This window comes from Castor canadensis, chromosome 8 (assembly GCF_047511655.1).
Source record: "Castor canadensis chromosome 8, mCasCan1.hap1v2, whole genome shotgun sequence".
NCBI lineage: Eukaryota > Metazoa > Chordata > Mammalia > Rodentia > Castoridae > Castor > Castor canadensis.
In genome coordinates this window covers 38138207-38161689 of record NC_133393.1, presented here as the reverse complement: position 1 = coordinate 38161689, position 23483 = coordinate 38138207, and the positions used below count along the sequence as shown (strand labels likewise).

General features: G+C 41.8%; 1 protein-coding gene across 3 annotated transcripts; it reads left to right on the top strand.

The window, feature by feature from the left end:
* The first annotated feature begins 12391 nt into the window (after positions 1-12391).
* On the top strand, positions 12392-23447 carry Rbm24 (RNA binding motif protein 24). Of its 3 annotated transcripts, XR_012450737.1 has the most exons (5): positions 12392-12695; positions 13777-13900; positions 15519-15573; positions 15916-16025; positions 22647-22783. XR_012450737.1 is itself a non-coding variant. In XM_020185531.2 (4 exons), exons 1-4 carry the CDS (start codon positions 12528-12530, stop codon positions 23008-23010), a joined length of 711 nt encoding a protein of 236 aa, XP_020041120.1. In that variant the 5' UTR covers positions 12392-12527; the 3' UTR covers positions 23011-23447. The 3 variants fall into 3 exon arrangements, 2 of the variants coding, with proteins under 2 accessions (XP_020041120.1, XP_073938944.1); XM_020185531.2 differs by lacking the exon at positions 15916-16025 and having other exon boundaries at positions 22647-23447; XM_074082843.1 differs by lacking the exons at positions 12392-12695; positions 15916-16025 and adding an exon at positions 12769-13219 and having other exon boundaries at positions 22647-23447.
* Positions 23448-23483: the final 36 nt, after the last annotated feature.

Below are 23483 nucleotides of genomic sequence, written 5' to 3'. Positions count from 1 at the left end.
ATGGACTGAAACCTGAGCTAAAATAAATCTTTCCTCCCTTAAGTAATTTTTCTCAAGTATTTGTCACAGTGATGGCAAATCTGTAAAAAATTGGTATTAGGAGGTCATTACTATGATGGAGATGGAGACTAGAAACACCCTAGAATATTATAAGCAGAGATAAATAGGTGATTCTGGTGAGAGCTCAGAAGACAAGAATGATGATAGAAATGTTGACAGTACAAACCGTGCTCATGAGGCTTTGGATGGGAGTAAGGGCTCCATTAGGAACTGGAGTAGAGGCTGTGTATATTGTGGCAAAGAACTTGTCTGTGTTTTGCCATGAGACTTTGTGGGAGGCTCCAAGTTTAGAGGTGATGGACTAATTTGGAAGAGATTTCAAAGAAGCTTAGAATTCAGGACATGGGATAGGTCTTGGTGGCTGCTTTTAGCCAACTTACAGTGGGAATTGGAAGCACAAACAAAAGCAGAAAAATTTTAAATTTTGTTCAGTGTGACCAAGTTCAGGTCAAAGAAGACATAGTTGCTGAAGAAATTAGTGTCACTAAAAGAAGTCAAATACTTTGCATCTCGGCAATAGTAAAGATGCCTGAAGGGCATTTCAGGAATTAGCCAGATTCTACCCATCACAGACTCAAGTGGTAAAAGTTTAACTCATCTGATTTTGCTTTAAGAGAGCTCTGGGGAACCCTGCTACACAGGGTTATCTATGATAGTGGTTCCCCATGTTGAACCATCCAGAATACTGGGGCTGCTACAGCTGGAGTCCAGAGGGGCTTGTCTACTACATGAGTTGGCAATAAAACTTGCGGGGGTACATGTGATTCTGTTTTTGCTTGCATGCAAAATTCAAGCATTATAGGGCTGTGGAGGCTTCCACCCAGATTTCAAAGAAGATGGGAGTCTTCTGCCTCATCTCAGAACCAAAGCAATAGATCCAGCTGTCCATGGATTGAAAACTCTGAAACCATGAGCCCAAATAAATCCTTCATCCTTTAAGTGTTTTTTCCCTCAGGTATTTGTCACAGAGACAAAAAGTAAGGCTAACACAATATCCTACTATATTGATAACATCATACTAATTACACAAGATGAGAAGGAAGTAGAATCCTTCATAATGTCATGTATACTTCAGAGGAAGGGAGAAAACCCTACGAATATCCAAGGACTAGCCTGACCTGTAAAATGTTTAGACATATCCTTCAAAGTAAAGGATAAGCTATTGCATCTGTAACCTCCTACCCCTAAGAAGAAAGCACAGTACCTGGTGGGACTTTGGGGGTCATAGAGGCAAATATTCTATGCCTAGAAATATTTCTCCTACCCATACAACAGGCAAGAGGAAGGGTTATAAGCTTTCAGAGGAATGAAAAGCAGAAAAGTGCACCAAAAGAACTCCAGGCTGTGATGCAAAAATCCTGACACTTGGGGCAGACACCTTAAGCGAACTTATGATTCTGGGATAGCAGTGACAGGATTATCTTATGTGAAGTTTATGGAAAGTGTCCTAAGAGAATTTCAACACAGAGCCCTAGGGTTCCAAGGGAAAGTAATGCCAATTGCAGAAGGTAATAGTACATCTTTTGAAAAATAACTTATGGCATGCTATTGGGATCCAGTAGAGACAAAGTGCATGGAATCCTAAATGACCATGCAACCATAACCCACTCCCCCACACCGCCATGAGCCCAGATCTGTCAGAACCATTGAGTTCAGGATTGAACAAGCCCAACAATTCATCATAATGTAGAAGTGTTATATCCAGAAGCAGCATGAGAAGAACCAGAGGACATAACACTGCCCAAGCAGGTCATGCAGACTCCATCATTGTTGAACTGACACTTCTCCTTTACCACACTCCTACGGCTTAGTCCTTTAGAACCAGCTGGCAGAAAAGGAAAAAGCTGCATCCTGCTTCACAGATATCAGCCTATAAAGTAAGGAACCCCAAAATTGGATGGTCACTCTACTACAGCCCCATCCAGAAAGACACTGGTGAAGGGAACTCCTTCCAGTGTGTATGGTTCAAGCAGTGTGCTAAGCCATCCACCTCATATGGAAAAGAAGTGGTCCAAGCTGGTAATATATACAGGTGGATGGCAGCAATTGTTTGGCCAGCTGGTCAAAGACTTGAAGAAGAAATATGAAAGATCAGATACTAGAAAGTCTTTAGAAAAAGAAGTATGTGAATAGCTATATGGAAATGGGCACTAAAGTATGAAGATCCTGTAGCATATGTTAATGCCTACCAGAACATAACCTCCACAAAATATATCTACCACAATCAGGTACACAAAATGTCCTGACCAGTCATCTGGCTTCTGTCATCAACAGATGACTTTGAGGCTGGCACAATGGGTCAGGCACAGAGCCACAATGGTAACAGCTATTGACTACCACCTGGCACTTCAGTCTTCTATGTCCAGTGACCAAACAGACAAGAAGCAGGAGGAAACAGGCTGCTTTGTACTCTGAGGCAGGAATATGTTTGGCATGATCTCCTCTGATACACTTGGTACTCCCTTGCCTTATTTTGACATAGTAGATGGACAAATGCAGCAGCCACCCCATGAGAGGATCAAGGCAGCTAGGGACTCACCCCCCTCAAGAACAGGGTCTGGGTAATACCCTGTGATTATGATCATCATATGTCAATATGGCTAGGCTGTTTGGTCAAACAGTAGTAGAAATGTTTCTGTGAGGTATTTGAAGGTATGATTCGCATTTAAATCAGTTGACTAAGTAAAGGACACTATTCCCAATTATAGGTGAATCTCATCCAATCAGTTGATGGCCTGGAGAACAAAATTTGAGGTTTCTTGGAGAAGAAAAAATTCTGTCTTAAGACTGTAACGTAGAAATCCTACCTAAGTTTCCAGTCTGCTGGTCTCCTCTATGAATTTCTGACTTGCCAGTCTATTAGTGCATGAGCCAGTTCCCTGACATAAATTAGTGTCTAGTAGATAGATGATAGATAGATAGATAGATAGATAGATGATACATAGACAGAAAGATAGACAGAAAAATAGACACACACCTTATTGGTTTTATTTCTACAGTAAATTCTAACTGATAGACATGACCAAGCAAACCACTAAGTCCCAAAGGAATGCTAGCTGAGGACTAGAGGACTCCAGGATAAATTGTGAGGAAGATGAGTATCTTTAAGACCACCTGTAGGCTGTAGCTCATTGCATTAACCTTTCCAAGTTCTCTCAGGGAAAGGAGCACAAAAGTCCTAAAGGAACTGCTCTTAACTTATATGAAGAAGTACATCTTAGAGGCAAGAAGGGGTTACCATAATGAACGCTGTGATGCACTGCCCAGGAAGAATTCCTTCCAGAATGGAGAAATTCTTTTCCCAGGTGTTGGAAATGCTGACAGCAGAATGCCTTCAGCTGGCAGCCCCACATCGAGAATATAAGTCCCTCCTTATTCCAACTCTGTAGTGGATGCCCAGGACAGTCCCAAACCTTATTCATACTTTGTTTTCCCCTATATATATAAACTTACAATAATGTTTCACTTATAAATTAGGTAGAGTAAGAGATTAGCAACAATAACTAACAATAACATAGAATAATTGTGACAACGTATTGTAATAAAATTGCCAGCATCATTACTCTTGAACTTTGGAGGTCATTATTAAGTAAAATAAAGGTTTCTTGAATACAAGCACAATGACAGCCAACAATCTGATAAATGAGATGGCTATTGGGTGGCTGACAGGTGAGTAGTGCATACAGTGTGGATACACTGGACAGAAGGATGATTCATGTCCTCGATGGAACAGAGCAGGACAGCATGAGATCTCATTATGCAACATAGAATGACATGAAATTTAAAACTTAATGAATTATATGTCATTTAATATTTGGGGGCTGCAGTTAACTGAAGATAACTAAAGCCACAGAAAGTGAAACTGTGGGGTCCACCTATTGTACACTGGCTTAAGACAGTTACATTGCTCGGGGTCAAGATCTTCTGCTGTCAGCCACATCCAGACTGATAAAGCAGAAAGGCACAACTCCTTCAACTCTGAAGGGTCAGTTTGGCTTCAGAATTCACCAAAGGGAGGGCTGAAGACCCTGTTGAGGCTGCATTATAGCTCAATTTCTCCCTGAGCTTAGTCTTGTTTTCCTTCAATGACCGAGAAGGGAGTGTTCACAACTACGATCTGAATTGTCAAAAAAAAAAAAAAAAACCAAAAACCAAACAGAAAAGAGTAAATAATCTATGATTTGATTTATGTGAAAGTCAAGAACAGGCAAGACTAATCTGTGATGATAGAAGTGAGAACAGAGAGAGAGGTTATTTTGATTGAGATGGGGCACAGGGAATTCGTGAGTTGATGGAAGTGTTCTAGGTCTTGATCATGGTAGAAGTTGTGTGGGCATATACATATGTAAAAGAGTGTACATTTGGACTTGTTTAATTGAGTGTATGCTCAAGCAATATCTAAATTTTTTTTCTTTTTTTTATTATTCATATGTGCATACAAGGCTTGGGTCATTTCTCCCCCCTGCCCCCATCCCCTCCCTTACCACCCACTCCGCCCCCTCCCTCTCCCCCGACCCCCTCAATACCCAGCAGAAACTATTTTGCCCTTATTTCTAATTTTGTTGAAGAGAGAGTATAAGCAATAATAGGAAGGAACAAGGGTTTTTGCTGGTTGAGATAAGGATAGCCATACAGGGAGTCAACACGCATTAATTTCCTGTGCGTGTGTGTTACCTTCTAGGTTAATTCTTGTTGATCTCACCTTTTCTCTAGTTCCTGGTCCCCTTCTCCTATTGGCCTCAGTTGCTTTTAAGGTATCTGCTTTAGTTTCTCTGCATTAAGGGCAACAAATGCTAACTAATTTTTAGGTGTCTTACCTATCCTCACCCCTCCCTTGTGTGCTCTCGCTTTTATCATGTGCTCATAGTCCAATCCCCTTGTTGTGTTTGCCCTTGATCTAATGTCCACATATGAGGGAGAACATACGATTTTTGGTCTTTTGGGCCAGGCTAACCTCACTCAGAATGATGTTCTCCAATTCCATCCATTTACCAGTGAATGATAACATTTCGTTCTTCATGGCTGCATAAAATTCCCTTGTGTATAGATACCACATTTTCTTAATCCATTCGTCAGTGGTGGGGCATCTTGGCTGTTTCCATAACTTGGCTATTGTGAATAGTGCTGCAATAAACATGGGTGTGCAGGTGCCTCTGGAATAACCTGTGTCACATTCTTTTGGGTATATCCCCAAGAGTGGTATTACTGGATCAAATGGTAGATCAATGTCTAGCTTTTTAAGTAGCCTCCAAATTTTTTTCCAGAGTGGTTGTACTAGTTTACATTCCCACCAACATTGTAAGAGGGTTCCTTTTTCCCCCGCATCCTCGCCAACACCTGTTGTTGGTGGTGTTGCTAATGATGGCTATTCTAACAGGGGTGAGGTGGAATCTTAGTGTGGTTTTAATTTGCATTTCCTTTATCAAGAGGTTTTAAAGAGTAAGTAGAGGTCACTTAAATCCCAGTTGAGTCCTTTGCTAGACCTTCTGAAAATCATTTCTCTCTAGGCCTCAGGTTTTTCAGTTCCAAAACAAAACTGGATAATCTGAGTTACACTGTGTAACTGTCAAAATGGTTAATTAATGCGTTCTCAATAACTGAAGGAAAGCTAGTCACAGTGACTCACGACTGTAATCCCAGCTACTCAGGAGGCAGAGATTAGGATCATGTTTGAGGCCACCCTGCACAAAAACTTAATGAGACCCTGTCTAACTCAGTAAGTCAGGTGTGGGGTATATACTTGTGATAGCTACACAGGAAGCTGTAGGTAGGAGGATCAAGGTCTGAGGCCGGCCCTGGATCAACTCAGGTACTGCAAAAAGAAAGAGAAAGAAAAGGAAGGAAGGAAGGAAGAAAAGAAAGAAAGATAGAAAACCAGAAGAAAAAAGACAAAAATTTCATTAAAAAAGAAGCAGTACTCAAAAGAAAAACAAATGGTCCAGGAATATGGGGGGAGGGGAGGACCAAGTAACAAGAGAGCATTTTTCCCCTAGAAAAATACATATATTTTAAAAGCTAAAGACAAAATTTCCATATAGTTTTTTAGTCTCTAAAGCACCCACTCTACCATTTCTTCTTCTCCAAAGAGCCCAGATTTTCACAACCATTGGGTCTGATGGAGTTCACTGTGGCTCCAGTTCCAGGGATGGGCCGTTATGGATCATCTCATCTTCTAAGCTTCAAGGATGTGTCTCCTGATGAGAAAATAAGGTAGAACACAAGCCAAAATTTCTTAGAAATTACTTTCCTTGACCTCTAAGATCAGTTCAAGAATGAGCTTCCAACATAAGGCAATGCAGTCCAAAGGAAGATCAGACTTTTGTTTGATAGCTAGACAAAAAGATCTGATCTTCCTCAACTTCCACCTCAGCCCTCTCCTGCATCTGAACTAGGACATATGCAGGCCTGGGAGCTGCTGGAAGTCACTTCTTACCTGGAGGAAATCAGCATAGAACCAGCCAAAGACAAGAGGATGGCATCAGGCAGAGCTGTGGTTTTTGTGACTCTTATACTCAAGTCATACCTGAAGCCTGACACCTCTGGACTTTTGAATTATAAGAGACAATTCCTTTTGACTATGTAAGCCAGTGTAGGTTAGGATTTGTCTCCTTTGTAACATAAATCATTCTATCTTACACAGCAACATCCATGAGGATTTTGGAAAAGAGCATCAAGTTACTACTGGTGGAAAGTTAACTGATATTGTGGTTTTGAGGGCAATTTGGCATTATGTGACCTAAATATGGGCATACTTTTCCACCCATTATATAAACTTCCAATGTATTCATTCATTAGACAAAAATTGGTAGCAAGGTGCTGGTGGCACACACCTGTAATCCTAGCTACTCACGAGGTAAAGATCAGGAGGAGTTTGGCTCAAAGCCAGCCCTGGGCAAATAGTCCATGAGACCCTATCTTGAAAAGCCTCATCACAAAAAAGGGCTGATGGAGTGGTTCAAGGTGTAGGCCCTGAGTTCAAGCCCCAGTACTGCCCCCCCCCAAAAAAAGCCAGCAAAGTCCTTAAGGAATCAGTCTGAAGATATAACCGTGGGTATGTGAAAAGTTTCATTTACAATGGTATAAATTTCATGGCCCTTTACAATAAGAAACAATATAAATGCCCAAGAAAAGAAAAATACTTAAATAAACTTAAGTAAATTTAGGGACATTGACATAACAAAATGCTAAACAGTTCTCTAAAGTTCTTTAGGCATTTAAAATGAATTTTAGAAACTATTTAATGATAAGGAAAAAATATTTCACCATATAAGGTCAAAAAAAGCTGATAACCAAACAGAATGTAGAGTCTAAGCCATGTTTGTTCACATGCATGTGTATGTTTACGTACAAGAAAAGCCTTAAATGAATTACTCTGAAATGTCAATAATTATTCTGACGAGCAGAATTGTGGATGGTTTGGATTTTCTTTGTATATTTTGATGGCTTTTTTCATAATCTTCTATCACAAATATGCCTTTCCATTGTTATCAGAGAAAATATCAATCTTAATGATCTCAAGTAGTTTCAATTTAAAAGTAAATGAATAATACTCAAGTTCAACACTGGGTTGTCGCCTAAATTTGAGGTGATGTCTCTATGCATCTTTAAATAAAGGGTATGAGTAACAGCTTCCATTCTGTCTCTATCACTTTGCTACAGGTGGAACCCAGGGCCTTGCACATGCTAGGCAACACCCCCAGCCCTATATTTCTGCTTTCTAATGGAGCATAAACAAAACAAGGTATTGGAGCTGATTGATGACCACCTGGACTAGACCCTAAGTCTCCTGTCGTGGATCCAAGACTGTTTCCATTGCTCTGCGCCCTTTGCCCAACACACAACAACATCATTAGAACAAATCTGTCATCGACAAAGAGGTTATTCAATACATTTGGAGAGTATCATCAATTCCCTAAAAATAACTTGGCAGCTTGGAGGGTCACTGTTAAAAGACTTAAAACCAAAGTACACCCTGAGGTGAAAATGCAAAGAAGCACACAATGTGTTTAAATGTTTGCTTTCTTTTTTGCCTTCTGAATTTATATAACATAATATAAAGTGTGCGTACACTTAAAGCCATTTCTACCCAGGCAAAGGGAAACTGTTTGCAAGGTGAAGTTGGCAATTGAGCTTTGTCGCCTCTCTCACTTTCATTTCTGCCCTTGCTTGATTCTCCCAAATAACCCAACCCTGCTTTTGGGTTTGGGAATGTTTGATGTAAAAGAAGCATTATGACTTTAATGACTGATTTACAGTTACTAATTTCCATTTCACTTTACTTACCAGCTTAAATATGGTTTAATGCAACATGAATAAATTTCCCCAGAGGTGGGTCGGAGCTGCACTGACTAGGTTCCTGCCAGTTCTTCTGCACATTAAAATAGAATCAGAATCTATTACATGCATTTGCTACCTGTTACTAAGAAAGAACACCAGCACACCAGAGAAATAGAGATACAACTGATCTGGGTCTTCACCAAACGCCAGACAACCTGTGGGTTCACATCTGACTATTCACACAATTTCTCAAGGGAAGGTAAAACGTTCACAAACATCCAAAACAAATGCCTCCACTGATGCAGCAGTTTTGTTAAAAAAAAATTTTTTTAAGTACCTGGCCTAACTATTCTGCAGGTAGTTCTATCAAGAATGTGGTTCTTTAAAAAAGAAAGAAAGAAAGAAAAAGAAGGTATTTATTCCCATGAAAATGAATATCTTTAGGATACTAATTCTTTTCAGTAAATTATTTCTTTAGTGCTAAACTGTGTGTCAAACCCTGCTGAGGGATTTAGTGACCACCTGCAAAAGATTCAGTGACATCCAAGAGATCATCCTTTCTTCAAGTGGTTTATTGTCCAAAGTGCCACCAATTCTGAGTAGGAACCTCTTCCTGGAGCCTTCATGAAACATTACTCTTTTGTCAAAATTCTTCTAGATGCACAAATGCATCGAGTTGATCCCCATGATTAATAAGAGGAAGTAAGGGAGAGAAAAATAGAGAAATGAATATCAGACTTTTGAGTTTGGTTCTAGCCTTGAATAGTCAGATAAAGATTTTGAACAAAGTGAACAATACTTTACTGTAAGTAATAAAATAGTATCATTGTTGCCAAGGAGTAGGAACCAAGGATTCAGGCCCATCCATATGTACTAATTTGGATATGACAAGCTTGGTACCTATTTATAACTTTTACAGTATTTTATGGCTTTTTTTTCTTCCCAAAGAAGCACATATCATATTACACAAGACCTGTAAACATATGAGTGTCACCTGCCAAAAGCAGCTGAGAAGGCAAAAGGATTATTCAAGCATTGGGTTTTTTTTAAACTGAATTTGTAATGGGTAATTGTACAGAAATATTTGGTACTTAATAACCTTGAAACTTTGAATTCAGAAAGATTTTATGGCCCCAGGGCTACATGGTTTGATGGCTTAGGTTCATAAATCCGCCAAGAATGGATCTGGTAATCGTAACAGTATTCACCTTTGTATAGATGTGAAACAAAACACACAGTGGGCATCAATTATGCCTAGCACAGTGCCCACCTATGGGGGGGCACTCTGTGGCTTGTGGAGCTGAGCTGGGTAATGAATTATGGCTCATATTTAAATAGGTTTAGAAAATAAAGAATCAGCATCACTTAACCTGTGTTCTTAGAGGCTCACACAATAATACCAGCAGATTAGCCATGCTTTAATTATCTCTGGAATTCAAAATTAGGGAATACCCAAGTATCATCTTGTACAAAAGAAACAAAGTTTCAAACAAAGCTATGAACAATTTACTTTTCCCTTGAAAGAATCAAGGCACACCAGCCAGGGGTGCATGGGAACAGAGGGAGAGTCGCTGTGTTATTTTCTCTGGAACAACGGCAGTGAAGCATCTTATTTCCAGAAGTTGGGGTCTACCATATAGTTATCCTAACCTGGGATCAGAATTTCTTGTAAATCTCCCCACTTTACCTAGTGACCATCCAACTCCACTCCCAGATGCCCTCCTTCCCTGACTTTATCACAGTTCTCTCCATGGTGGGCTCTCTGTTCTGGTAGGAAGACAGAGGAGGCATCCAGTCATTCTTCTATATGGCTTCTGGGTAAGCAGCTTCCCCTCACAAAAGGGTTTTGCCTGAGCCTCATCTAACTACTGTAATTCTTAATTGACACCACAAGATGGATGCTAACTATTAAAAAAAAAATACGCCTCCTCTGTGTCAGGGCCTGCTTTATTTTCCCTAATTCCTAAAAATTATCTTACATCATTAAGGCATGCAGAGTCTCATTTGAACCTGTACTTTACTGAAGCATCGAGGAGAGGGTGTTGTTTACATTTCTACAGTTTGGCTCTTATCAATCTTAAAATCCTTAATTTTGTTTCAATTGGATTAAAGAAAAATTTTAACTTTAGATTGATTTCTTATTTCTCCATATCCCCCACTGGGCGGTTCAAATTCAAAGAACCTGATAACCTCAAAAAGTCAGCCTCACGCGGAAGTCGGCAAGATAAATTTAACATTTGGCACAAGAATATTTGCATTCCCGTTAGCTTTTGCAGTCGTAACATTTCTCATACTCTTGGGTTGATGGTAAAGCTGCCCTGGAGAGAAAAACAGTATGTGTGTGCCTTTCTAACAGGTTAACATACTGACCTGCTTTAAAGGGAATAAGTGGTATGGCTAGGGACAATTAACACGGGGATGGATGTCAGGGGACACTCCTAGTAGAACTGACTTAAAAGGAAATTGTATACTAACAGTAGTGGGTAAAATCTTCTGCTCACAGTAAATATTTTCATTCAAACCTCAAATATGACTGAATGATTTAAAAAGCTGAATTAAATGTATTCTTGATTAAAAGAAGTTCCAACAAGATACGTGTGTGTGTGTTGTACTACGTGCTTTCAGGCCTGCTGGTAGAAATCAGTGGTTATATAACAAGATGATTATTTTTTTTTAAATTACAATTTTCACAATTACATCTAGGTAAAATAAGTCAAGTCACTAAACATTTTTGCAATAAAATAGAAGGAAACATTCTTTGCTTAGGGAGAAAAAAAAAAAAGATGATGAGACATCTGTAATCCATCCCCTTAAATAAGTTAGGGAGGAAACACAAATTTGGTGACCCGTGGGGGCTAAACCTCTAATTTACGGTTCTCTGAATTGAAGGTGGTACCTGATGAACATAGGTATCTATGTTCGGCTGGGCTGGGCACAGTGAAGGGTAAAGGTTCTCCCAAGCACACTCAAGTGATAGATCTTTTTATTATTATATTATTAAATTATTATATTTTTCTTTCCAGTGCCAGCTCGGGGGTCAAGGAAGTTGGGGGCCTACCTCGCTTTCCAGACCCCAGAGTAGCTAACTCAGGTACCGCTGGCACCATTGTCCAAACTCCTTAGTTCCAGGTGTCTGGGAGAAGACTGGCCTCTCTGCACACTGCCTCCAGGCCTCGGGGGACCCCCCAGGTCCTTGGCTCTGTCACTGAGGCCTGGTGCAAAAGGCTTGAGTGATCTGCTTTGGAAAGCAGCGAAGCTCCCGCTATACCCCCACCATCCCCCTTCTCGGGTGCAGTCTCTGCTCTCTGAGTCCCTTGCCCAGGGACGCGCGTGTCTCTAGGACTTTCACGGGTAAGAGCAGGCAACGCCGAGAGCAAGGCCGCCTCCAGCCCTCTCCAACACTACCCCAGCGCCAGCTCCAGAGCCCAACCGGGCGACCCAGCACTGCGCTACGCTGGGAGAGAAGCAGCTGTTCCCAACAGCTGGGGGGCGGCGGCGCCGGGCGCCCCAGGTGCTGTCCCGGCCAATCGCAGGCGTCCGGCCCGCCCCTCCCCAGCCGGGCGTCGACCCCCGGCCCGCGGGGGAAGGGAGCAGAGAGGTGGAGAGCCGTCCTCCGCACTGGATTTCCAGCTTCGGCGGCGGGAGGGACAGACCCGAGTGGCAGCCGCGAGGAGTCCCCAAGCAGAGCCCACCGCCGCGCCCCCAGCTTCCACCTCCACGCTCGGACGCTCGCATCGCCAACCCACGACCCGCCCGAGACACACACTCTAAAGGACGCAAAATCTACCTCTCATCGCGCCCTCTCCGCTGGAGGACCACCCTCTCTTTTTGCGGTTTTTTTTTTTTTTTTACCTCCCCGCGGGGTGAGTGGAAACCGCTGGCACGGTCTCTAGAACCAGACCAGAACCCAGACGATCCGGAGAATTTGTACCGTGACCGGCAGAGGGGGCGGCAGGAGAGAACCAAGTCTAGTCTCCAGGGCTGCTGGCGACTTCGGAAGCCGAGTGCCCAACGCCCTCGGCCGCCCCCGGCCGCTCGCCCCCGCCGCGCCGCAGCCCTCGCCCCCGCGCTCGCCCTTGGCCCCCGGTGGCCACGAAAGGGTGCGGGAGACGCGGAGCCGGAGGAGGAGGCGCAGCCGCTGCCCGAGTCGCAGCCGCAGCCGGAGCCCGAGCCGCGGGGCGGGCGCGAAGATGCACACGACCCAGAAGGACACGACGTACACCAAGATCTTCGTCGGGGGGCTGCCCTATCACACCACCGACGCCAGCCTGCGCAAGTACTTCGAGGTCTTCGGCGAGATCGAGGAGGCGGTGGTCATCACTGACCGGCAGACCGGCAAGTCCCGGGGCTACGGATTTGTAAGTTACATGGATGGTGGAGGGGGGAGGTTGTTACAAAGAGCCTGGCGGGGAGACTGAGGACCGCAGGGGCGGGGAGGGACCGAGTGGCTTTTGGTCCCCGGGTGAGGGGCTCGGTTGGACCCTGTGACGCTCTGTGCCAGGGTGACCAGCGTCCCCCCTTTGCTCCCGGCTGAACTGAAACTTTGCGCGCGGCGGAGTCAGGGAAGGGAGGCCGGCGCCTGCCTCACCGGGGTCCAAGAGGACCAAATGCGATGCCCTATGGGGTGCCTGGCGGGGCAGGGGTGGAAGCAGAGAGCGACGATGACTGCTGGATTTGGGGTGCGGAGGACTGGGAGGGAGGGGCCGAAGCCCCGCACAATTGAATTCCCGGGTTGGAGGCCGGTTGTTAAGCGCGCTGTTGCTTTGTAAAAAAATGCGTGTGTCTCCTGGCGTTCCGGCTGGGTTACTGAGGGGACACCCCATGAGGTCTGGTGTTTTTTTTTTTCCCCTCGTGTCACTCCCCTGCCTTTTTAATTGTAAAGGTAGGTTCTTTAAAAAAAAAATAAATCCCATGGCTCTTTGCCAAACTGAAACAGCACATTAAGCTTTCCGGAGATTTAAACGTGCAATTCGGCTGCTGAAGAGCAGGGAGCCCCCAGAGTAGGACAATAGCTATTGTCGTTTGGGGAGTGTTTGCGGCTGGTTGAAGAAAGGGGCTGCTGTGAGGCTGGACTTTCTTTAAAGCAAACAGTGCCTCTGAGGCCGGTTAGGGACCTGGGGAAGCGGCTGGGGGATTGGGGCGGGGGTGGAGGATCTACAGGAGTTTTAAGAATTCAGGCTTCCAAATCTTTGCTAGGCCCTGCTAGCACCCTTCGGACTTCGGGTGGGGATAGAGGGTTTCTTTCTTCCTTTCTTCTGCTGTTTATTTTTTAAATGGAGGATCAAAGAGTAATACCCAGCCAAAAAAAGAAGAAAGAAAGAAAAGAAAAGAAAAAGTTTGATCTCATTTTATTGTGAGTGACTTCTCCAGAGTGACTCTGTTTCCTTCAGGGGTTAATATAGAGCTTTGTATGTATATCTGTGTGTGTGTGTTGCTAAGGTCACCATGGCTGACCGGGCTGCCGCTGAAAGGGCCTGCAAGGATCCCAATCCCATCATCGATGGCAGGAAGGCCAATGTGAATCTGGCTTACTTAGGAGCAAAACCAAGGATCATGCAACCAGGTGAGAAATATTTGTCTCCCCCTCCCCGTTAGAGAACCCTCCCCCCCCACACACACACACTTGTGGGTAGAATAATTCCTTGATCCAGAAGGCATTGACTTCCTCAGAAGCCATGTACATGTGTTTGGTAAAACTTGAGCCATGGCTAGTTATTCTACCAAGGCATTAAAGTTAAATGAGAGTTGTAAATACTTCTTTAGGCCTTGAAATTTATCTGAGTGCAAAAATAGATCTTGGGGTCTGGGTAATTTGGGAACACAAGAGAATTAGGCTTGATTCATGTGTTTCCGATATGATGATAATGCATTTGGAATCCACTCTCAATTTTTAGCTAGCCACTTGTAGCTCAAAATGGATGCTGTGGAGGGGGTGAATTCAAGTATGATATATTTGATACATTGTAAGAACTTTTGTAAATCTTAACAATCACAATGTACCCCCCCCCCCACCCAGCACAACAACAATAAAAAGAAAAAAAGGATTCTATATGGATTACATGGGCGGCCTTTGCTGGTGTACTTCCCTACTCAGTGTTGTCTGTTCTTTTGTTACCAGTCGCTCTGTACTCAGAGCAGGCCATCTGACTTGAACAGATCTGAGAGAAGTGTAGGCATGGAGTGGAATCTGGATGGCGAAGCTCTCACAAAACCACAGAAAATTCTCAAAGAACACAGAAAGATTTCTCCTACCCAAGATCTAGGCTTAAAAATTGATGTGTAGGCAGGTAGAATGGCTCAATTGGTAGAGCCCCTGCCTAGCAAGCATGAGGCCCTGAGTTCAAATGCCAGCACCACCAAAAAGAAAAACAAAAATGATGCTTGCTTTGGGATGAGAAATACTTCACTAAAATTTATGTAGCTCTTAGTTGCCAAAGGGAAGCAGCATTTTGTCTATGAGAAAATATGACCTTTTGGATTATTTACCCTACTACCTTTGCATTAGCACAGATAATTTAGAGTTGATTATTGAGCCAATGTAGTCATTTCCTTAGGCAAGCAATTTTGTTTGATCAAATCACATACTCTTCACTCCAAAATCTTTCAATCTGAAATTTTGGAAGGATATTGACACTTTCATCCAAATAGATTTTATAAGAAACTGCATTGTCAAGAAAGCCAGTGCACATACAAATATCCATGGGCATTCAAAAATATGTATCTGTCTTATACATTATATTTATGTACTATCCAGAACAGAAGGGACATTTGCTTTTTGTGAATTTTAATACTATAAATTGTAAAAACCCATAATCTTCCAAAGCATTCCAGAATGTTCCAAATGACAAACACGTTTTATAGATCAGAACTGTAGAAATAGTTCTGACATATAACTTCATTGTCAAATCCTGTTGTTCTTGGTTTCATTTCATAAGCATTTTTTTACGGTCTAATTTTTCTAAGGTCTTATTTTATGTCTTTCAACTAAACTTTGAAGATTTTGTTAAAGTGTCCACTTTTAGTCTATTAAAACTTTTATTGAGGATCGATGACAACATTTTTGAGACTAAAGTATCACAAAAGAATTTTTTAAAATGAAAAGTTGTTAATGCATTTTATGCATAGGAGTAGTAAATACCTAGCCGTGCACAAGTGAAGAATGTGGTATGTTTTTTTGTTAGGTTTTGCCTTTGGTGTTCAGCAACTTCATCCAGCCCTTATACAAAGACCTTTCGGGTAAGTCAATTCATCAAGCCTCCAAAGTTAGGATACCTACCATTTGTTAACCTGCCTTTTTGTTATAAACAGACAAGATCAACGTATCACAGAATATTCCTGATTATACATAATTATATATATACGTGTGTGTATTTTCAATGCTGATGCTATAAATATTTTTAGATGAGTCAAGTTATCTGACCAAGTATGCAGCCTCCAAACCAGACAAATATTGAGCTCATGATTAACAAAACAAAACAAAAATACCAGGTATGACTTGTGTACAAGACGATTGTGTCCCATCACCATTACTACTGTTCAACTTGACTCAATTTTATTTATCTCTTTCTAACCTGACAGGGCTCGTATACAGTTAAGCTAACTGATGAGAAGGATACCATAAGAGGTGGAATAGCTCTGTTTGGAATTAAACTCTGTAACCAGTAGACTCAGACACACAAGCTCAGATGGTGATTAACGATGCATGGATGTTGCTGTTTTTATTTTTCACAATAGTCAATAGCCCTCCGTGTGCTTTATTTTTATTTATTACAGTAATGAAGTGGTGTTGATAGCTAAACTGTGTGCTTTTTACTTAATTGAAAAAAGCTGTAGTGAAAGTGTTTTCTTTTCCTCCGGGAAGGGGCTCTTTGCGGTTTGGTTTTGGCGGTGTTGTTGAGGAGTGTTGATTTTGCCATGGGAAGCAAAGGGCCTTCTTTTTCTTTTTCTTTTCTTTTCTTTTTTTTTTTTTTTTCCTGCTTTTTAAGCTATAGCCTGTGACTTCACTTAACCATATTTTTGTAGTGAGTGCTAAATTGTGTGGTTTCTCTCTGTAAGAATACAGATTCATTGCTTGCATGTCCTAAGTTTCTGTTCCATGGGAAGTTTTCTGGGAACGGGCTTTCTTTTGGAATGTATATCCACTTTTAGGTCTTCTAATTTAAAGGTTCAACAACTCTCATCAGAGTTCATTAACACTAGCCAGTTTGGGGTTCCCCTCCCTTAATTTTGTTTTTTGTTTTTGTTTTGAGCTTAGCACTAACTTCCACCTTTCTGACCTAACAGGTCATATATGTGTATGTCTAGGTCTTGTCATTACCAACTTTCCTGTTTTGAGTTCCCCAGTTCCCTTCCATTTAAACATGATATGGGTGGGATGTCACTGCTTAAATTTATTCTGGACACGACAGTCTGTTTTGGCTGTCATCTTCCTGATCAATATTCCTAGATCCAGAAATTTAAGCTTTCTTTTTAAAATGTCCTACTAGTTAGAAGAGTATCTTATCCTCAGCACTTGTTCCCTCTAGCTCGGTGCCTAAGCACCTACCTGTGTAACCTGGAAGGCTGGAGTCCTGTCTACAAAGATTTAGATGTCCACCATACATGCCTGCAAGAATAGGCCAAAACAATAATAAATAATAATAATTAATAATAATTTGACTTGAAAGAGTCAAGTTATATTTTCCATTAGCAACTTCTTATTACTTTAGTACATCAGTACCTAACTCTTACTGCCAACTCTGATTTTTTAGCCAGAGAAGAGTTTTTGGTCAAATAGGCATAGCGATATATCAACGCCCCATCCAAACCAACCTGGATACTGAAAACAAATGGACCCGTCAATTGGTCTGACTGTTGCTGTGGGGACTTCACTGATCTAGACTATGTGGTGAAGCCGGGATTGAGAAGGAAAACACACATCTGAAGAAGTGAAGTGACCTTAGTCATGATCTCACACTAATAATCTTGAAACAAGTTATAAAACCAAATCGGTCAACAGCTATCAGTGTTCATTTGTTTTATCATTGTATAAAATGAAGAAATCGCACACATTTGTTTGAGAAGCAAGAAAAATGCAAACCAATCATGAATTACTCATTACTAAATAACTTGGTATTGTTTCAAATACAAAACAAAGTCCAAGTACCAAGAAAATAGATGGGTTGGAAGAGTTGGACTGGGTTGTGGAAAGGGAGGTGGATTTGAACTAGACTCAGAACCAATGGGTAAGACTCAGTCAGGTTACAGGAAGACTGGATGTGTCTGAAGGGTATAGGATGGAATGAGTTTGAACAAAGGAACAGAGGAGAGAAGACTTGGTGTATGGAGAAGCCAGGCTGCTCTTGAGAACGAGGTAGACATCTAGCCTGGTTGTGGTAGTTCTTACCAAGGCTTAAGAAAGAAAGTAATGTGATAAAAATCACAGCCACCAGAGTAATGTGTTTTATGGAAATTTTAGATCAAGCATGTTTTAATGATAAGCTTTTCATCTCTTCTAATATTAACTGTCATTATACAGAATGGTGATTATTACTGTGTGCACAAATTGTTTGAACTTGGGATTCTTATTAGTAATAGATAGCATTCCAGGTAGACCAAGTAAGCTTTCTCTTTCTTTTTAAAGTAGCTCTCAACACTGCTTGAATTCCAAGTCTGTACCCAACAAATCACACCTGGTCATCCTAAATTCTATTTGAATGTCACATGTTCTTTTTTTAGGCTTGGAAAGAAGCTTGAGACATTTTTATTTTACTTGTTTGAAATTCTAGTGATGAAACTATTCTTTTTATGTGGTCCCTAAATGAGCCCCAGGTTACCTTAGGACCTTAAAGACAAAACATTCTCCTGACACATTTTCTGATTTAACACAGTGGACAGATGTGAAGGAACTTGTGGATTTGCTGAGCAAAATCTTATAAATAGTTTATGTTTGAAAGAAGCATTTTCTTATTTCACCTTTGAAGAGGAGAGGCTGTAGATCTCTTGAATAGAAATTTTTGGACTAGTTTAGGTCAGGTGAACTAAGCATGTATTTAATACACATTACAGTGCTAAGTTTTATGTCAGGCATGATAACCTTGGGCTAGGTATCATACTGCCCACTAAAGGGGACAGGAAGTACAGTAACTAACATTTATTGAGCATCTGCTGTATGTATGGTACTGAGAAGGGATTTACATAAATTATATAATATAATTCTCATAATAAACATTTGCAAAGGCACTGTTAATGTTCTTTCGGTGGGCAAAAGAAAGAAGATGCAGAGAGGCTAATTAACTTCCCCTGACCACAGACTGGTAAGTGTTAGAGTCTGATTCTGGGTTCAGTGTCACGTCTGGCCTTGAATTTAAAAGCTGTGTCCTTTCCTCAAAGTCAAGTCATAGCTCAAGAGACATAACTCCACTCTCATATAATCCTGTAGGAAAATGGAAAGTGCTGGGCAGGGCTGTCCATGTGGCTTCAGATAAGGGAGAAACCAGTGTCATTCAGGAAGGTTTTGTGAAGGGAGGAGGAGATGGTCTAGGTTTTAAAGGAGAGTGAGGATTGGGAGCTATCTCATTGGGTTTCCTACTCTACCCATCACTATGCACTCTTCTCATAGATAATTTATTTGAATGCAAGGCTTCACACTGGCTAAGCAGGTGCTCTATCGATTGGGCCACACCTCCAGTCTATTTTGCTCTGGTCACTTTGGAGACAGGGTCTCGCTTTTTTGCCCCTGCTGCCCTGTACCATGGTCCTCCTATTTTACACTTTCCACCATTGCTGGGAAGACCAATGCTCACTGCCAATGCCCATCTTTTTCTTTGAGATAGGATCTTGCTAACATTTTTTTTTTTTGCCAGGGCTGGTCTGGACCTTTGATCCTCCTGATCTCCACCTCCACTTATGTTGAGATAACAGGTGCACACCGTCGTGCTCAGCTGTTGGTTGAGATAGGGTCACACAAACTTTTGGCTTCCCAAGTAGCTAAGATTGTAGGCATAAGCCACCGGTGACCAGGGATAACTTTATTTAATGCATAGCACCTTAGAGCCAGGGTGAATGGCACTTGGATTTCAACAAGTGGTGAAGGAGAGAGGATTGGCATTCCAGGTGAGGGATGGATGGCATGAGCAAAGGCTGGAATCTGGGAATCTGTGGCATGTCCAGGAAACCTTAAGGAACCCAGTCAATCCAGGGTCCAGGAAAGGGTTGAAAGAAAATTCTAGAAAGGTATTTTGGATCCAGATGCATAAAAGGTCTAAAATACGTAGAGGTTTAAGAAATGGTTTTGTGTGGTGTTAGGAGCCTGTGACTTTGAGCAAGTAAGTGAGATGAAGACCTTGTCACCAGTTTGTGCAAGGAAGCTGTTAGATGAGGAAGCCAGTTAACATGTTGCTTCAAAAGTCAAGACAGTAACTGGACTTGGTGGTGCACACCTGTAATCCCAACACTCAGGAGGCTGAGGCAGGAGGATTGTGAGTTTGAAGCTAGCCTGGGCTACACAAATAGACCCCCTGTCTCACAAAAAAGAAAAAGAGTCACAAAGATATCAGAGGGGCCCTGAAGAGATGGAACAAAAAGAAAAAATGTAGTAAATTTTCTTTAAAAATTGCCTGAAGTATCTTTGTGGCGCTTGTGTTGTGTGACTGCTGGGTATGTACACTCTGTGGTGCACTGAAGGAATGGACATTAGTAGAACTCTACTAGGAGGGAGGTTCCCAAACCTTACTGGGTTCCTTAGACTTTTAAAAAACTTCTAACTCAGGAATTCCTTCACAAGTGCCACCTTACCCCTCAGTTAGATTCTGCCTTCCTTCCTCAACGAGCTGTTAGGCTTTCCATGGTCTCCTGAGCAGTCCATTTCCCTAAGACTTAAAGGGCCCTAGGTTTTCGTTTGCTTTCCAGATGTCTTCCTCACTCTTGTCAGACCTCACGTAGGAGTCTGATCTTCCAGAAAAAATTATGTACTCATGGGATGACTTTATCAAATCACAACTATTTCTTAACAGAGACAAGAATACTTTTAGCAATCCTTCCAATGTTGTGATGCATTCTATACTCTCTCTCTGTCTCTCTCTCTCTCTCTCTCTCTCTCTCTCTCTCTCTCTCTCTTACTTTATCCTGCCTTTTTGGAGAATAAACTTATTTTCAGCTAACTCCTTTATTCCAGAATACAAACCTAGCCACCACTGTGCTGTCCTCAGAACTTTGGGTGTACAGGGGTTAATGTCTCAGTATCAGTGAAGTTCATACTGGCTGGCCTTTGCAGCTGATAGATGTTTTACTTTGGCCTTATAAAGACATTTTACCCGCTGGAAGCCCTTGTCGCATGACAGGATCCAAAATAGCCCAGCTACAGCCTCTGCTGTCCATCACCACATGTAAACTGGCATGAGAGGAGCCTCTCTTAGCTGTGTCTGCACTTTGTGGACGTGGCGGCTCCAGGGACAGTGTTTCATAAAGCCACACCTGTCACCAGGGGTGAGTCAGTCACCTGATCTGCTGCTCAGTTCTGAGTGTGAGAATGACCATGCTCCTGGTTTCTGACAAGCAGTTAAGAACATCTCCAAGTGTCCTCAGAAACACTTGACGGAGCAGTTTCTGTAGGCACTAGGAAAGATCTATCATTCTAGTAAAACTGAACATAGTTGATCACTGGGGTCAAAGTTCACTGCCCGCTGATAAATTCATCTTTTCCATAGATGATCGTGAATGAGTGCTTTCAGTAGAGTTCTGAAAAGGCAAAGCAAAATCTATGAGAGTTTTTTTTGGGGGGGAGTGGATATCTAAATGTGATATTTGCTTTAAAATTTGAAGGTTGTGCTCACACTTCTTAGAAGTTGGATTGTCCCATGGTCTGATAGCATTCTAGTGTCATATTTTTTAAAAGATGGAGAATTTTAAAGGAAATGATTTTAAAGAAAGGTGAAAATAAGTCAGATATTTAAGGTAGTGTTTTATAAGTGGGCAGTAATGAATCACAAGAGTGAGAGCTGAAATGCATGAGATTTTTTTCTATACCTCTTATGATTTATTTCTTAACCAAAATAACTTTTAAGTAAGGTCATTGGAGTCTGTCTTGTGTGAGGGTCTGTGAATGTATCATGTTAAAAAGATACTTGATTTCACTTCACTTTCTTGACCTTTTGCAGGAAAATCCATAATCATACAAGTGATTTGTACAAAATATTAACTAATAGTGCAGATTCAAAACAGATATGCTAATTGATCTATTTCTATTGATTTGGAAGATAACAAGAGTTAGTTGATGTGCAGAATAAATGTTTCTTTATAATGTACACCTTTTACGTTTCTAATAAGTTTAGAAATGTTTAGTTATATTTCCCTGTTCCTTCCTTTTCCATCAACCTCATCATTTCCCCCCAAACCCTTCTGTCTGTCTTACATAGAGATAAACAAGCTGGCTGGCCCTCAGTTACCTGATAGTCAAACAGGTTTGATTGACCGTTGTGTCCTTATGGATTTTTATGGAAAAAAAATAAAAGAAAGAAAGAAAGAAAGTGTGCTGTTCACCTCTTTGGGAATCACTGCCATGGGTGCTAATAATAGCATTTTTGTAGCTTCCCACAACAGCCTCTTGTGACAGAGTGAGCTGCACTACAGTTCGTTTGAGAAGTGTGACTGCTGTGTTTACCACACTTGTGAACTTTTAAACTCCTTTTTTTTTTATTTTGTCGCCTGCTTCTTTTTATAATTTTTATTTTTAATAAGGGTGACTGAGGTTGCAGAGAGATTAATGTGTGCTGAGTCTGCGTAGCAACTTCAAGTAGGGTTGCCATGATAACAAACATATACTAGACTTTGTGGGAATTTGTTTTAAAAAAAGTGTTGACAAACCAACCGTTGGCCCCCACAGAACTGACAGAACTGGGCTGTTACGGATTATCTTTGGAGTCCTATATGCAAGGCTATGAATTTTTCTATTTGCTGTCTTTCTTGTAGGAACTCCCTACAAAATTTTCTAAAGTCTTATTTAAACCATTTTAAATCTCTTCTGTGCACAGTCCTCACGAATCTAGATTTATTTCCCAAACTTTGCATGAATGATATTTAAAGGTTCTAAATAATCCTAAATGCAAATTCTAGCAGGGAAAGGGTCATCCTTATTTTTGTTGTTGAATCCTTTTAGGGGTGCTCCATGACTTTGGCTACTGCCGGAGTACTTTCACTGGACCCCTAGAAAGTAGATATTGTGGCAACCCTATGCTCATAATAACCACTAAATTTGAGTTTGTCTCATCTCTGAACAAATGCTACAAATCAGAGGTGACTGCTGCCTGACTTTGTTTCCCATTTCTTAACAGGATACCTGCCCACTATGTCTACCCACAGGCTTTTGTGCAGCCTGGAGTGGTCATTCCTCATGTCCAGCCCACGGCAGCTGCAGCCTCCACCACGCCCTACATCGATTATACTGGAGCGGCTTATGCACAGTACTCCGCAGCAGCTGCTGCAGCTGCAGCCGCAGCCGCCTATGACCAGTACCCCTATGCAGCCTCCCCAGCTGCTGCAGGGTATGTCACCGCGGGGGGCTACGGCTATGCAGTCCAGCAGCCCATTACCGCTGCCACACCTGGGACAGCTGCTGCAGCTGCCGCTGCAGCTGCAGCCGCAGCAGCCTTTGGCCAGTATCAGCCTCAGCAGCTGCAGACCGACCGAATGCAATAGGCCCGCCATCTGATCAAAGTTGAATTGTTCTCTCTTTCCCTCCCAATTTTCCAATTTTTAATAGCTAATAAGAGAGTTGACATTGACTTAACAGCTTTAAAAAAAAGTGATGCTATTGTGAAGCAGAATTATTATTTTTTTTATACTCCAGGTAGTGTTCTAGATGAGACAGAGGTAAGCATGAGAGGCATGGGCGCAGTCTTGGAAATCAATCCCAAAGATCCTGGGTGACGGAGAGGCTGCTCTGAAATGACGGCAGGAGTACCAATGGGACTTCACTTTTGTAATAGGATTTTTATTTTTGGTCTTTTTATAGTATCAGGGAAGCAAACTGCCTTTTCCAAGTTAGAAAATGCTATTTGAATCTAGTCGAACCAGGGAATACAGAGTGAGCAATATGTAGCTTGAACTGCATTTAAAAGCTGATTTTTTTTTTTTTAAAACAAAGCGGGCAAAAGCACTGATTGTCATTT